The sequence below is a fragment of the Nannobrachium achirus genome (genome assembly GCF_963921795.1).
Source record: "Nannobrachium achirus genome assembly, chromosome: 7".
NCBI classification, from domain to species: domain Eukaryota; kingdom Metazoa; phylum Chordata; class Actinopteri; order Myctophiformes; family Myctophidae; genus Nannobrachium; species Nannobrachium achirus.
The window spans coordinates 58,098,506-58,115,886 of NC_137816.1; the positions used below are offsets into that span (position 1 = coordinate 58,098,506).

The following is a 17,381-nucleotide window of genomic DNA, read 5'->3' on the forward strand; positions in this document are numbered from 1 at the left end:
ACAACTAATAAGGCACACCATTTTTGGCTCAAAACATCTTCCGTGGCCAAATAATGCATATAACTTTGGGGGTCCTCGACAAAAGTTTAAGAACCTCTATTACATCATAGTACATGGGGTTTAATAGAGGTGAAGGCTCTGACACACCGATCTCGGGTCGGGACCATCGATTAGCGTCTGTGGCGTCTGAACATCTGTGGAAGAACTGCTGTGTATATTATAGTACTGCACCATCAGAGGTAGTCTAGTGAAGCATCTGTGTGTGTCGTCACCCCATTTATATGTAGAACCTGCACAGCAGAGTGCCTTGTCAAGAGGGAAGGGGGGAGCGCTCTCTCTCCCCCTGTCTCTCTCTCTCCCTGTGTGTGTCTCTCTCTTGCTCGCTCGCTCTGTCTCTCGAGCATTTACCTTGTGCGAACCTGAAAACTAATTTGGACAGCACACACTGAGGCAGAAAGATAGAGCGAGGTGCTCTGTGTGTGTGTGTGATCAAGAGAGGGAGAGAGAGTCCTTCTGGCGATCGATACGATGACAGACATTCTTGTAATTGTGATGGTTCCTTGATATACTAGCTCAGTTACAGTAGCAGCAAGTATCTGTACGCATCTGGGTCAAACCAGGAGTTTTCACTGGCTCTTGCCCTAGTGGCGGCTGGGCGGCACTGACGCCACATAGGGCTGTCACGATTATGACATTTTACATGACGATTAATTTTCTCTCAAATAATTGCGATTAACGATTTAATTGTGTTTTTTGTCGTTGACAATTACGTTTCTGTTTGGCTTTTAGGCTTTGAAGTTACACATGGCACAGTAGATATGACACATAAGCTAAATATACAAAGAAATTACTGACATATTTGACAACTTTATACTTAAAAAAGAACATTAATAGTGGAAATAGCCGAGCTTGTAGATCTGCTATTTCCACTATTTTTGACATGGAAACGATTATGACGATTATGAAAAATAATCACGATTATGTCAAATAATCACGATTAGACGATTATGTAATAATTGTGACAGCCCTAACGCCACAGAGAGAAGGAGAGAGAAATACAACATCTTGTTTAATGCAAATGAACATCTTGTTTAATGTCAATGTTGCAGACAATGACAAAACCCTGGCCGCTGCAGGAGGGATGCGTTCACCATCTTTGTGCGAGGGGTACAGTTATTCCTTTGTGTATTTATTCACCCATTATGGCCGATTTATTTTCTCTCATGGAGGTGCAGAAATGTGCCATGAACTGAACTGCCAATTGTTGCCTGTTGTGGTGTGTACAGGAGCAACTCTTTTTTAACTAGGGTTGGGATCTGGAACCGGAGGAACTCTATCCAACATTTAGGAACCGGAGTCGATTCCATCACATTTGGAAGCGTTTCCAGAATGGTTGTCAGCTGGTTATGTGTCTGCTATACAATTACAATCCAGTGGTTCTCAAACTTTTACATTTCAAGGACCACCATAACTCGTGAGAGTGAAGCCTCGAACAGAGTCGGGTCCGCGGTGGAAGGCTATCCACCGCGGTGTAGTCTTTTTGAGCGTTAACGTTGTAGTTTTATGACTCAAAAAGACTACACCGCACTACACCGTGGTGGATAGCCTTCCACCACGGACCCGACTCTGTTCGAGGCTTTACAGACCCGTAAGGGTTCATTTGAAACCCCATCGTTGAAGGGACCCAGTAAGGAAATCTGATCTCCAGACAATAATAGTCAGGGTTATCATCCTTATCCTGGGGTGAACAACATTGTATTGTGACATACCGTATCTCTCTGTGAGCTGTGATTATAATTGTAGACCATGTTGTTGTTGCTGTTCTTTTCCTTTGGGCTGTTCTGTTCCCTTCAGGGGTCGCCACAGCAAATCATCACCCTGTCCTCTGCCTCCTCTTCTCTCAAACCAACTTAACTTCATGTCCTCACAACATCCATAAATCTCCTCTTCGGTCTTCCTCTAGGCCTCCTGCCTGACAGTTCTGTGGTGGAATTCAGATCAATCAATAATCATGACAAAATGAGGAGACAAGACAATTATATTAGGTGGTGTGTGGTCAAGTTTATATATAACATGATATCATGGACAGAAATACAATTAACACTCTGGACAGTGGTAAAAGAGTTCTGCCAAGAAGAATGGTCAAACACTAGAGTTATACTGTGTGGCTTCAAGGCCTCTGGAACGAGCTGTACCATAACAAGATAGGCTTTACCAAAACAATAGTTACTGAGGCCTACTGAAGACTTCTCGACTCCTAACTATCAAGTATTAGTATCATCATACAGACGTCACCTAGATATTAATATAATCAATGAATACATGATCTACTCTATGACGTCATACATAATCAATCATGATAAACTCTAATCTACTGCAGTTCCATCCTCAGCCTCCTTCTACCGATATACTCACTATCCCCTCCTCTGTACAACATGTCTAAACCATCTCAGTCTGGCCTCTCTGGCTTTTATCTCCAAAACATCCAACATGAGCTGAATGTTGTTGTTGTTGTTGTTTATTGTAGCTCAACGTGGACAGTAACGACCAGGGCTCCTACGTGGCCGTGATGGAGACCTTCACCAACCTGGGCCCCATCGTGGACATGTGTGTGGTGGACCTGGAGAGACAAGGCCAAGGCCAGGTACGTAAACACAATACAGTTACCTATATAACCAACCTTTAGAGCCAAGGCCAGGTACGTTAACACAATACAGTTACCTATATAACCAACCTTTAGAGCCAAGGCCAGGTATAAACATAAACACTACTGACAATAGAGCAGAGGATGTCAAACTTTACACCCCTGTAAATTACTTTTGCATCCACGGCACCCCTGAATTACATTGTTACTTTATAGAACCTTACATTTACTTTATGTCATATTATGGTAAGTAACTGTGTAAATCTTTCCCCCTAAGATAAATCATATGTCATGAGGAAGACTTGACAGAATGGTAGTTTCCATTACGACACATTGAAAATAACGTCATACTTGACGTTAGTGGGGTTTGCGCCGTGCACACGCACAGTATATCAGGGTTGGAAAGTTACTTTGTATTGGGTACCTGCAACAGTTCCAACGGGCACGCACGCACATAGCTTAGCCTATCTGGTCTGTGGTTAAGCACGCACGCATGCGCACACACACACACACACACACACACACACACACACACACACACACACACACACACACACACACACACACACATTCCCCACGTCGCGTCACGGGCCACGTAACGGCTAAAACTCTGATCGTAGTTAATCAGACTATTGAACAGCTTGAACGTGGGAGAAGTGAAAAATGTAGTTCTCAGTGTCTGCACATGGTAATGATCATTGCCCACTCAGTCTCTCTCTCACACACTCACACACACACACACACACACACACACACACACACACACACACACACACACACACGTCGTCCCATATTTGGGGGGGTCTATAACCATGGCGATGGCTGGTATCAGTGATGTCATAGTAGACTTTAAGACATATCATCAGTGATGTCAGTCATCATCTGTGGGAGAGTCTGTCGCCTATTCTAATAGCCGTGTTGTGTCCCCGCTATCCATATGTTTGAGCCTGCATTGTCTGCCCTACATAACACACCCATCCCACATGGGTAAAGCTAGCATATAGACAATGTGGGAGGATTTACAGTGATTATATACTGGCTGATGGGAATCCTGGGACGTGTGAATGATTCATGTTCGCAGTGTTGTTCCACAACAGGCGTGAACAGACACCCCAGCGGGTGACAGATAGCCAAGCACTTGTCTGGTCTGATTTTTGTCCTCGGTTGCAATGGGTGTCGTGCACTGGAAATAGCCAATCTGGAAGCTTTTAGATCAGGTCTTTCTTTTTGAATAGGCCTATAAATCAAGCCTTCGCCAGACGTGTCTATGGTACAGGCTTTGGGAAACGAGACAATGCTCACAACGCCTCGCGTTGCGAGGCGTTGTGAGCATGTAAATCGTCTATTTTTTTTTACAATAGAAACGTGTTATACAAAATTCCTCAACTCTTAGTGCTCGTCAGGGTGCCGGGTCCCCAGTTAAAATATGATTATTTCGGGGGTCACAGCCTGAAAAGGTTGAGAACCACTGGCATACACTACCTGTCTTTGGGCATTGCGCATAGGAGTAAGCGACTTGTTATTGAGCTGAATTGTTGTTGTATAGTCCTGGAAATTGGGTTAAATATTCTGGAAAAGTTTTGGAAATTAATTGGTAAAAATTTGTGGGAACCCTGTATTAATGTTTTTTGGAAAGTATGTTATAAAGTATTATTAAACATGTCATTTCTTTGTATTATTTCTGTATTTCGGCCTGAAAGCCAAACAGAAATGTGATTTCTATTCATTATGCTCCAGTGTTCATTATGCTCCAACAACAAAAACACAATTAAATCATTAATCGCACAACAATTAATCATGTAAATGTCCTACAGCGGGGCTGCTACCCAATACGCATGGGTTGTATCCTCATTCCTCGTCACCGTTTTTAATTCATTTAAATTATGAAATATCCATCTGAATAAAGGCTTGCTATCTTTTTCACCAGAGAAGTGCCTTAGTCTCTTTTTCTCCCCCTTTTTTGCACATTTTGTGTCTCCAACCAAAGAGAGGACCCTCATTACACTCTTTCCGAAGCACCCCGGAACCTTCCTTATTTCAGTCAGAGGATAGTGTTGATTAGTCATACGAATATCAGTTTTGTGCAGTGCTTTAACGGGATAACAGTCTGTTAGTCCGTTTGCCTCGGCCGTCTATCCGGCGTAACGGTACGAATGGTCTGAATGTTTTCAAATAATTGTAGTGGAGTAAAAGTACAATATTTGGATCCGAGATTTAGTGGAGTAGAAGTAAATGTATTGGAAATTGGAAATACTCAAGTAAAGTAAAAGAAATTACCTCACAGTACTTCAGTAAATGCACTTTGTTACTTTACACAACTCTTCATGTCATATTAGCTATTTTATACAGAGTTTAGGTCCTATTCTGCAGTGGCTGGCTCGCTTGGCGTGTAACTCTAAACTGTCTAACCCTAAACTTATTTCTCATCTTATCCTCCGTAAAACAAATAGCCTACAAGTATACAAAAATCACACCCGTGTGAACTGAGCGGTGGTTTACCCACCAACCCCCCCCCCCCCCCCCCCCTCCCCCCTCCCCCTGTGTGTGTGTGTGTGTGTGTGTGTGCCTGGCCTGGCCTGGCCTGAGAACAGCACCCCTCCCTTAACATGTGTGGTCATAAAAGGTACTACACAGGCTTGAGGCTACATACAGACCCACCCACATACATACATACATACAAACAAACAAACAAACAAACAAACATACATACCTACACACACGGCCACGCTATGGAGACGGTGTGACCACCGCTCAAAAACGCCCCACTGAGCGGTCAGCGCGGTAAGCGTGAGGTCGGTGGATTAGGGCGAACGGCCAGGAGGGCAAACAGATTGGTTACCCTGAAAGTAACTAAGTACATGTAGTCAAGTACTGTACTCAAGTACACATGGCCCTCTTCTAGCACCACCATCAGGCCGACCTTTGCTAAACACATTCTTGGATACTGCTCCTACAGATTTTGGCCTCAAATCACGCAAAGCGCTACACAGTATCATCTCTAAAGTCATGTCATCAACATGGATCTGTTCCATTTCCCATATTCCCTCTAGCGTGATTGGCTACCATTGCCTTCTAAAGTTTGTGTATGCGACCTGACGGTCACTTATCTCCCGATTAGGGAGTCTTACCGGAAAGTATATTTTGATGCCAAACGTATGTACTTTTTGCTACAATTTTAATACAGTACGTTTAGTGTTTCACCACTTTTCAACCTCTCTTCATATAATAGGTCCTCACTAATGTTCATAATATAATAGCACAATTATTTTCTATTCAGTCTGGGTCTCATAGGAGAGCTGTCAAATCCTTCCTACCGGTGACATCATCGTTTGACAAAAAAAATGCAAATAATATTTTTGAAAAAATAAAATTTGATTTTTATTATCATGAGAACAATGGCTTCCACTTTAACATTGCAACTTTTTCAGGAATAGAAAGCCTGCGGTTTCTATTAGCTTGCATTTCCCATTGATGATGTCACCGGTAGGAAGGATTTGACCCACCCACAGCTCTCCTATGAGACCCAAACTGAGTTGAAAAAAATTGTGATATTTTATGATGAACATTCAGTGATGTTACTAGGTTTTCAATGTAATGGGTCCCGGGACCCACAGGTGGTCATTCAAATGGGTCCCAGAAAAGTTTTATGAGTCCTCAATACAATGTTTTCGAGCGCTGTGAGCTTGTAGACCGGCTATTTTCAAAATGTTTGCCTATTTCTTATATTTATTTTACAATTTGGCTAATGTTTGAACTTAGAACTAGGATTTCTAAATACACTAGGCTACAGACACCCATTTAATTATATTTAGTAGACCTTACCCGTTCGAAGATATGTGCTCCAAAATATGTGCAGAGTGTGGGTTGTGGGGAAAGTTACTGTAACTGGTGCGTGCGTGAGAATATGTGGGAGCATCATAATGTAAGGAGCAGCTCATGGAGGAGTGTATGATGGATACAAATAATTTAACAGCTAATTTAGGTGAATAGAAGTATGAATGCGCTTGCTCCACATATTTTTTCATACCCGTTGGAAGATGAGACACACATCAAACACACCTGGTAAGAGAGAGAGAGAGAGAGAGAGAGAGAGAGAGAGAGAGAGAGAGAGAGAGAATGCACATTCCTAACTGTGAGAGAGAGGGGTGTGTGTGTGGGGCTACAGATCCCATGGCCTGGAGGAACGGACCGTAACCCTGACAACAGGCTAAGAAAACGCTAATAAACAGCTTTAATTTGGGAGAAATGAAATTCGGGCTCCGTCACCGTTGGTATAATGCTAATGGCCAATACCATGTGAACTTTGGGATCAGTATCAGTTGCTGAAGCGAGTGAATAGATAAACATAGATAAGCGTGAGCGTTAGAGCGTTAGAGCGTGAGAGCGTGAGTGTGTGAGTGAGTTTGCTGGTTTAATAGATAGATATCACTGGGACCCCAATTTATATTAAATGTTAAAATACTAGAGTACAAATGGAACAGGTCCATTTGGTTCCATTTGTTCACCGAGTTACAGACCCATAAAGTTCTATTTGGTTCCTAACTATCATTTATCTGGGGACCCCCTGGAACTCCCTCAAGGACCCAGGACCCCACTTTGAGAACCACTAGTGAAAATAGTTTTTAGCTTTTCCAGGTTTAACTGATAATAAATCTTTAAAGTGTTTATCCTACACAATACATTAAAAAACGAATTAAACTATCTAAACTAATATAGCAACTTAAGTAGAAGAAGTAAATTATTTTAACATGGACTCCAATGGAGGCGCATCCCCGGGACCCCAGGACCATGACATGAATGAGTCCCTGGGCGACTTGAATGAGTTTTTGATGCGGGATGCGCACGTAATGACATCACTGAACATTAGTGAGGACCTATTATATGAAGATAGGTTGAAAAGTGGTGGAGTGCCCCTTTAAGTAAGTACTTATTCCAACACTAGTTTTGTGGAGTCACGGGTCGAGACGGCTCCCTGTCGCCTCTCCTTAACTGGGTTTCTGTCATCATCAGCTCCTAGGTCGTAACATATTATGTTAACTGGGTTTCTGTCATCATCAGCTCCTAGGTTTCTGTCATCATCAGCTCCTAGGTCGTAACATATTATGCATGATGTGAGACTGGAGCAGCCTATCTTTTATTCAGAGCTCCGTTATTGATTATTGATGTCCGTGAGGCGGACGCGAGGAGGCGGCGCCTCGCCTCGTGTCCTGTCATGGTTTCAGACAAGGCTCCAGAGAGGAGACTTGATGCTGTTCCAAAAGGCAGAAGGTCCACTGTCTTCACGCATTATTCAGCTACTGCAGTGGTTCTCAAAGTGGATGTCATAAATCCTTTATGGGGGTCTAAATTGACCCTTACAAGTCTGTAACTTTGACAGTGTACAAGTGGAACCAAATGGACCCTGACGGTGGGAATGACGCTTTACAAATGGCTTATCCCATTGAAATTGGAAAGCATCTGTGTCATTTTAGATTTGAGCTATTACAGTATACTGTACTGTATAGCAACATACGTTTTTTTTTCCTTTTTCCAGAAAACTCTTAGGACTCTTAGTAAAGAACAGTAGAGAAAAAAAATGCAGATCTACAACCTCACAGTGTGCCGTGTGACTTGGTGCCGCACTGCAAGTTTGTACATCTTCTATTTTTGCAAACATTATTTTTTTTTAACACAAATCTTTCATTTTTAGATGGGGTTCCGTGGCCATATGAAATCGGGGGTCTTTTGTCATTTTCCACAAGTTAGCGAACATTAGCGAACAAAATTGGAGAATAGAAAACTATTCTGTGACTACTTGAAAAGATAAGGAAAAATGAAACATGGCTCTGGCAGTGGTTAGTTTGGTCAAATCTGAGTGAATCTGACCAGTGGTGCAATGGTGATTCAATGTTTGGGGGGTCGCGAATGTCACTCAACACCTACTATACAGGTCTATTGATATGCATATAGGCTCGCATCTTTGTTAACACTTAAGTTGCAATCAATTAAATCTCTTTGAAGTTCCAAGATGCCATGGTCTCCATAGTCTTCCATGTAATTCATAGTTCACGGATCGTGCACGCCCATGCCTAGATCATTCACAGCTTTCAAACAAAAAAATCCGCTTGGAAATCCGTTCAGGCATTCATGATATAGCAGCCATTATGTTTTCTTCAGATGTAAACAAACATGGCTGCCATGTTTGAAAGAATGGGTTGGTATGGGGGTTAAACATGCAATTTCGCGATCGCGATCATGCCCATTACATTTCTGGAGGTCCAAAAAAAACATTTTTTTTAAGAAAAAAAAACTCTGGAAACTCGTGATTGGCACAGGTAGGGTACCTATACAAACTCGGGAAACTCGGGGTTGGCAACAGAAGTGTTAAAACAGTTGTCGAGGTGTGAGCTTGGGGGGGGGGGGGGGGGGGGGGGTGCGAGATCCCGGCTCAGAAAATATATGGGTCGTCGGGGGCGCGCGACCCAAGACAACGGCAACAGTAACACTGAATCTGACTAATCTATTTAGTCAGTTATGAATGTTGGTTCTATGTGACTTCATAGCACACACGCGAACCAGAGTGCTACAAAGTCTACAGTGGCTGAAGAAGTACTCACCATTTTTAAGTAAAAGTATAAATACTGTAATGTAGACCTACTTTTTTTTAACAAGAAAACGTCCGGAATTCAAGATTTACTTGAGTAAGCTCAGAAGTATTGGTATCAAAATGTATTTAAAGTACCGAAAGTCAAAAGCACTCTTTATGCAGAATGTCCCATTTCACAAAATGTATCCACCTGTTTCCGGGGGAGTTTACTGGAGATTATTTGGACCTGTTTGGACCACACTTCCGGTTTAACAGCAGACATACAAGCTCACGTCACGTCGCAGATTTAACCATTGTGAGCTTGTAAATCACACTCGGCTGCGGCGACGGAAGCTCGGTACAGCGTCTGCGCAATGCACTATGGGGCGTTGGAAACTCGTGGATAAAAGAAATGAGATACAGTGGAGTAAAAGTGCAGAGAATTGGAAATACTCCAGTAAAGTAAAAACACCTCAAAATTGTACAGCAGGGGTCTTCAACGTTTTCAGGCCAAGGACCCCTTAGTTGAGAGAGAGATGAAGCAGGGACCCCCACAACCTGTTCATAGATTCCATATCGTTTCATTGTTTGACACAATCATCAGTGTATTTTGGAATCATGTCAATTTGTGTTTTCAGGTATTTAACTACTTGAACCGCCAGTACTTAGTCTGCTCTTTTCCCCTCTACACCAAAGCTCTTTGCCGAAAATAGCTGATCTACAAGCTCACAACGCCTCGCAGCGCGAGGCGTTGTGAGCTTGTAGATCTGCTATTTTTGGCTAAAGTTCTCCGAATATGGGGTTCAAGTGGTTCATATATAAAAAAGGAGAAACCAGTTTCTATCACACAAAGATTTGGGGGACCCCCTGTAGTAACTCTGAGGACCCCCTAGGGGTCCTGGAACCCCTGTTGAAGACCCCTGTTGTACAGTATTTGTACAGTACAGTATTAGTACAGTATTTGAGTAAATGTACTAAGGTACTTTACACCACTGGCTGTCTGTAAGCTAAGTCCACAGTTTCCATCATGTGCCTCTTTTATCCAGGCTGCCAATAACCACCGTTATCCTCCCGTTCAGTCAGACATGGCCAGAAGCCGCGCTGGTGTGATATTCATCTCTGGGAAGCACTGACTTGTCAAACCCATCCAGCCGTTTTATCGTTGGTTTGCCGTCTCAGTTGAGATGATGTGGATGGTGATTCACCCTCAGACTGCAACTGAACACACCTGTCTGCAGAGAACGCGTTGCTAGTTATGCTCTCTTGTCGGGTGGAAACCTCATATGTACAAAACGTCTTACTTTTCAGGATTCAAATAAAACAAATAGCAGATCTGCAAGCTCGAAACGTGTCGCTTCGCGCTTGCAGATCTGCTACTTTTGATGCTTTTTGTGTGACGCTTTAGTATATATATAAATATCAAGTAGGGCAGGGGTCTTCAACGGGGGCTTCGGGACTCCTAGGTGGTCCTCAGAGATACTGCCGGGCGGGTGGGCTGGCAAATCTGTGTGTGATAGGGACTTTTTTAGTTTCTACATTAACCACTTAAACCTTCGCATCCCTATTCTGTGGGGAACATTCGCCAAAAATAGCAGATCAGCGCGTGTCTGCGCCGCGTTGTGAGCTTGTGGATCACAGGCAAGGTAAAGTATATGAGGGTTTAGGTGTTTAAATGTCTGACAAGACAACACATTTAACATCCCATACAGTGGGGATCCCTGGTTCCTCTCTCTAGGCTAAGGGGTCCTTGGCCCGAAAAACTGAGAAACCTCACATAGGAAAAACACAAAAAAGTTTGAACATCGGGTTCTGCCCGACGACTCAGTTTTTTTTTCGCTGTGTGAAACTGTGGATATTGTCCTCGTTTGGTCTTGTCACTTCATTTCCCCTGTTTCTCTCTCTGCTGTCTCTGTATTTTGTACCATGCAGCTGGTGACGTGCTCGGGTGCGTTCAAGGAGGGCTCGCTCAGGATCATCCGCAACGGCATTGGGATTCACGAGCACGCCAGCATCGACCTTCCAGGAATCAAAGGTTTGTTTGTGCGAACAAAAGTCTCTCTCTCTTGGACTTTCTGTGATGTCCTCTGACACAGTCGGTCCCCTCCCCCCCTTCTCTCTGTCTCCCCCCCCTCTCTCTCTCATGTGAGTTCCGGTACCGACTTCTCTTTCTGATGCACTCCAACCTTAACATCTGTGTGTGTGTCCGAGCCAACACCACAGTGATCGTTGCCAGTTCCTCTCCTCATTATAACATAGTGAGCCCAGATGGCTTAGTTGTCGCCGTTTCCCTGCCCCGATGAAAGGAAGAAAAAATAAAAAAAAGGTCTGGCTGGGGAATTATTTGGAAACATTGGACAAATTGTCACGGGAGACTTGGAGAAACGTTTATTTTCAATTAACAAACCGTTTGCAGTCTGGAAACAGTCCAGCCCCCCTCCCCCCTCCCTCCCTACCGCTGTATATAACAGCTAGGATCAGTCAATCAAAGTCAATTATTTAATTGATTATTTAAAAAGCACATACATTTTCTTTAATAGAACTATTAATTTAGAGGCGGAATTTAGATTTTCGATCTACACATTTTCAAACGATATACTGTATCAAAAACACACTTCAAGATTATTCAATTAATCGAAAAAGTCATCAGCGATTAAAACACATGGATTAATGTTCTCAGTCGGATTCCATAGAAGCCATGTCTTCTATGGAAGCATGTTCCACAGCGAAAATAGCTGGTCTTCAAGCTCTGAGTGTGAGCTTGTAGTTAGATTATTTTTGGTTATTTTAGAGATATGATGAGATTATTGAAGCAATAAGCCACAAGAGGCGAGTGGTTACCTGGTATTTTACACCGGCTGAGAGGCGGAGGGAGACACGAGGCGCCTCGTGTCTCCAACCCTCTCAGCCGGTGTAAAATACAGGTAACCACAAGCCTTGTGTGGCTTATTGCTTTTCTAAAACGGTTACAATATGGCAACATGAAAAATCATAGACATATACCAATTAAAACTGTTCTATTTCACTAATAATTCACTATAAGGTCTGTTCTGCAAGAAAGTAGTCCCCAGCTACAAGAAAGTAGTTCCTAGCCTTTTGCCAACAACACAGGTGCAGATAATTGGTGCACTAGCTGTGGAACACTGTGGATTTGGGTTTGATATGAATTATGAACTGATTCAAGGTGTGGGTTATAGTCTCATATACCACAGGAATTAAGGGAAACCAGCCAATCAGAATCAAGGAATGGAACTAGCCGTTTTAGAATATATTTTAAGCCCTCAATACCATTGACGAAATATGACAGATTTTTCTTTTATTTCATTTATTTAACCGCAACAGTCCGCGCCTGCTGTAAAAGAATCGGATCCGGTTCCCAACACGAAACAGGAAGTAGGCATGATAAAAAAAACGGATCTCCATCCACTCCCAAGTTACATTTTGCAGGACAACGCCCATATCTCTGTTTCCGGAGCTTTTGCAGTGTAAACAATGCTAACACACTAGCTCATATCTTTGGAGCGGTTTGATGGTTTTTAGCGCGCATTTTTCCGCGGACAGCGCGGTGTGCGCGTTGATGTTCTCGATTGTACTAGATCTTACTTTTGATGGATATGCGCTGTGACTATTTTTAACACATCGGGTGCCCAGAATTATTCAACATTTAATTTGCTGTTGCCCATGGCAAACCGCCATTTTACCTACCTTTGAGGTCCTGGCGAAAGAAGTAATCCGAGTAAATGTAATCCAAGTATGTCCTGTTTATTTCACGATAATATTTTCTTTCAGTCAGGACTGTTTTTAAACAATCGTGGGCCACAGCGTTTTGAACACGAAGGTGATTTAAAAGTTTAAAAGGGGAGACAGCACTTCCCGGTCACGTGATCTCGCGCTGCATTTCGGAAAATGGAGTGTTTTTCGTCACCGCGGTAGCCTGGTACAGTAGCTACAGTATAGTTTACTGTACAACGCGTCAAACGCATCGATGGGCACACGTAGACATCAAAGAGATTGACATGTTGACACTTCGTGGGCATCCGATGAGTTGAAGGGTATAAGAAAAACGGAAAAGTTGGCAGTAGTTTGGTTAAATATTCTGCCAGTAAATTATGAAAGGGCGTGCTCACTTTAATCAACAGAATATTGGATTCTCCTGATGAGACTGCTGTGTGATGTTAGGAGGAGACAGGCTGGCCGAGGTCTGCTGCCTTTTGTTAAACTCCTTTATTTATCCGGTAAAAATGTGACCCGCTCTCACCCCCTCCTGGACCTCCTGATGAGAGTCAATTACTCTGCTACCTGATCGATGCTGCCCCACCGTCCTCATTACAAACTAAACATCTCCAAAGTGTGTCACATCCAAAACAGCTAGGGTGACGGATAGATCTGTGGTAGGGCCGCCCAACAGATGGCACTGTGAAGCGCAACCCTTTTATTTTTATTTTGTGAAATATTAAGTGAAACGTTTGTATAAATTTGCTGCCGGACGTCTCTAGGCCAGGGGTCTTCAACAGGGGGGTCTGGGACCCCTAGGGGGTCCTCAGAGTTACAACAGGGGGTCCTCCAAATCTTTGTGTGATAGAAACATTTTTTTCTCCTTTTTTATATTAACCACTTGAACCCTAGCGTCCATATTCAGAGAACTTTAGCCGAAAATAGCCGATCTACAAGCTCACAGCGCCTCGAAGATGTTTGGTGTAGAGGGGAAAAAAGAGCAGACTAAGTAGAGAGTGAAAAGTCAAGTTTATTAAGTATTGACGGTTCAAGTGGTTTCATATTGATAACACAAATTGACATGAATCCAAAATACACTGATGATTGTGCTGTCAAATGATGAAACTATATGGAATCTGGGGGTCCCTGCTTCATCTCTCTCTCAGCTAAGGGGTCCTTGGCCTGAAAACAGTAGCACTGTTTGAGGTGATCAAAAGGAATAGGCTGAAGCTATAAATATTATGAATGCCTGTCCTACATATTCATGGTTTAAGATACAGTAATATGGTATAAAAGTGTTCCAATTCACCATATAAAGAGAATGTAAATAAGAGAATGTAAATAAAAAGAAAATGTGATTGCCCAAATACATCAGCAATAGCAAATCAAAGTACTGTACTGAAGGATGCACTGAGTAGACGAAAGTGGTCAAAGGTCAATGTTATTGAAAACGTGTTCATCACATTCCTTTAACCCATTTAGAACGGGTATCATTATTTTATGTTTTAACTATTGAAAAACAGCAGATATACAAGCTCACAGCGCGGCACCGAGTGCCGCGCTGTGAGCTTATTATAGATCTGCTATTTTTGAAAAATCGTGAAAATTAGAATTTTGACCTGATTCTATAAGTGTCTTTTGAATCCTTCTAAGACGTTTTGAAAAACCTATGTTTCTATATGTCAGCAATCTGGCTATAGCCATCGTCAAAGAAAAGGTCCTTTTCACTTAACTTGAGCTCAGTTAGTCTGTTCTTGAGAGACTACTATGTCAGTGGTTCTCAAACCTTTACATGTGAAGGACCCCCAAAATGATATGTATTTGGCCACGGACCCCCATCTCAAAATATCTAGTTCCAGGGACCACCCAGAAGCAAAATTTGAGTTACAAACATTCGCTTTGAAAATACATTTATTCAAAGATTTGCACACATTTTCACGACTTTTTCAAAAATAGCAGATCTACAAGCTCACAGCGTGGCACTCGTGCCGCGCTGTGAGCTTGTATATCTGCTATTTTTCACTGGTTAAAGCATTCAATAATTCTAGGCCTAAATGGGTTAAAAGTCTTCATTCACTACATACTGTGTCCTTGTTTGTCGGGTAGAAACCATGACCAGACCAGACACTCTATGATGAAGCAGGACATTAATTAAATGGGATATTTGATGGGATATTTAGAGAGTGGACAGAAAAACCCACAACACTGGGTTTCCAGCTGGATTCAAATTCGGCACATAAAAGTATTATGCCAACTGCCCTCTGTTTATTTTGTTTGTGCAGCAATAATTCATATTTATTGATTTATCTCGCCTAGGTTGGCTTTACCAGCCTCTGTACAGTGTGCATTTTATATTGCATATCACATATACTGTATACAGTAGATTCTAGCTTTGTGTTGCTTATGTTTGTATTTTGTGCATAGTTGTAAATCATTTTAATGACTATATTTTGCTTCGGTGTAATGCTCCAACCTTACTGCTCTTCGCACTGTTATGTGCAAGCATACTGTATATCTTACAATACAAATAATTCAGGTTCTGGTCGATGCACTTTCCGCTAAAGTGGTTAAATAAAATAAAGTTCCGTTTACATGCTTGTTCATTGTATAAAATTAAAGTTTAATATACTAGGGCAGTGGTTCTTTTTTATCTCTATAATTTTTATCCCACGATTTTGCAACCCATTTTCACCCAGTGCCAATTGCCTATGTAATCCTGGGCTCTGCTCTCCCTCTGCCGCGCCTGGGGAAACAACGGACTGACCTCATGCCTCCTTCAATGCATGAGTAGTCCAAGTTGTTTCTTTTCACCTGACGGGGGATTTCCCCGGGATGGACGTAGCGCGTGGAAGGAACACGTTATTCCAACCAGTTCCTTTCCCCTCCATCAAGCGCCCCAGCTGGCCAGGGGGAGGCATTATTGAGACCAGGATTACTGCATGTTTTTGTGAGGGTATCAACCCTCAGTGGTTCTCAAAGCTTCCCCCCCAGGAGCCCAGCAAAATGTGTTAATACAGCATCACAATCATTTAAACCACTTAATCCATATTTGATACTTTTCACAAACCATTTTCAGAAGGGAGGAGGTCCGCAGCTAGCTCCTTTCGGAACCTCTCCCTCCGCTATGCAGCTCCGAGATGAGGTTCCTATGGAAGCTTCGTTCCACGTTTGAGAAATAAAACGATGAGAGACCGGCATAGGACCTTCACTTTTTGGATAGAATGTTCACAAAAGGTAAGAAGTGTTCGCGAACGGCGAAGCTTCCACCCAGTCGGACGATTCTGGTTGACGACAGTGAGGAACCTCATCTCGGAGCTGCATAGCGGAGGGAGAGGTTCCGAAAGGAGCTAGTCCGCAGCCAAAATGCATATCATTTTGGTTCATTGAAATAAAACATTGAAGGTGAGAAATAAGCAATGCAAAGTGTGATGTGTGTTAGCCTGGGATCAACTCCTTTTTGGGTTTTCTGATAACCATAGAGCCAGAGAGTGTGAAAAACATGTTTTTTTTATTCCATTGTGTATTTCAAGTGTTCCCCCTTCATCTTGTCTTCAGGATTGTGGCCCCTGCGCTCGGAGGCTGGCAGAGAGACAGACGACATGCTGGTGCTGTCATTTGTTGGACAAACCAGGTGAGATGGTGGCTTCTTGGTGTGCGTGTGTGTGTGGTAGGGCTGTCACAATTATTACATCATTGTCTAATCACAGTTATTTGATATAATTGTGATTATTTTTCATAATCGACGTACTCGTTTCCATGTTGAAAAATGTTCATATATATTTTTTAAAGTAAAAAATAGTGGAAATAGCAGATCTACAAGCTCACGATGCGACACGCTGTGAGCTTGAAGATCGGCTATTTCCACTATCAATGTTCTTTTTTAAGTATAAAGTTGTCAAACATGTCAGTAATTTCTTTGTATGTTTAGGTTATGTGTCATATCTAGCATATGCTTCAACTTCAAAGCCTAAAAGCCAAACAGAAATGTAATTGTCAACTACAGACACACAATTAAATCGTTAATTGCAATTATTTGAGTGACAATTAATCGTCATGTAAAATGTCATAATCGTGTCAGCCCTAGGTGAGATGGTGGCTTCTTTACATTTTTATATTTTTTATCCCACGACTTTGTAACCCATTTTCACCCAGTGCCAATTGCCTATGTAATCCTGGGCTCTGCTCTCCCTCTGCCGCGCCTGGGGAGACAATGGACTGACCTCATGCTTCCTTCAATGCATGGGTAGTCCAAGTTGTTTCTTTTTTTGACTGGGGGGATTTTCCCGGTTTGGACGTAGCGTGTGGAAGGAACACGTTATTCCAACCAGTTCCTTTCCCCTCCATCAGGCGCCACGGCTGGCCAGGGAGAGGCATTATTGAGACCAGGATTACTGCATGTTTTTGTGAGGGTATCAACCCTAGGGGACACGGGGAGAACATGCAATCTCCACACAGAAAGGC

The 17,381-nt window shown here is 42.6% G+C and overlaps 1 protein-coding gene across 1 annotated transcript in view; it reads left to right on the plus strand.

Moving 5' to 3' along the window:
• ddb1 (damage-specific DNA binding protein 1) overlaps window positions 1-17,381 on the plus strand; it is a 136,092-nt gene that overhangs the window by 31,678 nt on the left and 87,033 nt on the right. The window contains exons 9-11 of the mRNA XM_080729232.1: window positions 2,528-2,644; window positions 11,139-11,241; window positions 16,476-16,551. Of these exons, the coding sequence (XP_080585358.1) occupies window positions 2,528-2,644; window positions 11,139-11,241; window positions 16,476-16,551 (296 nt within the window). The remainder of the gene's footprint in view (window positions 1-2,527; window positions 2,645-11,138; window positions 11,242-16,475; window positions 16,552-17,381) is intronic.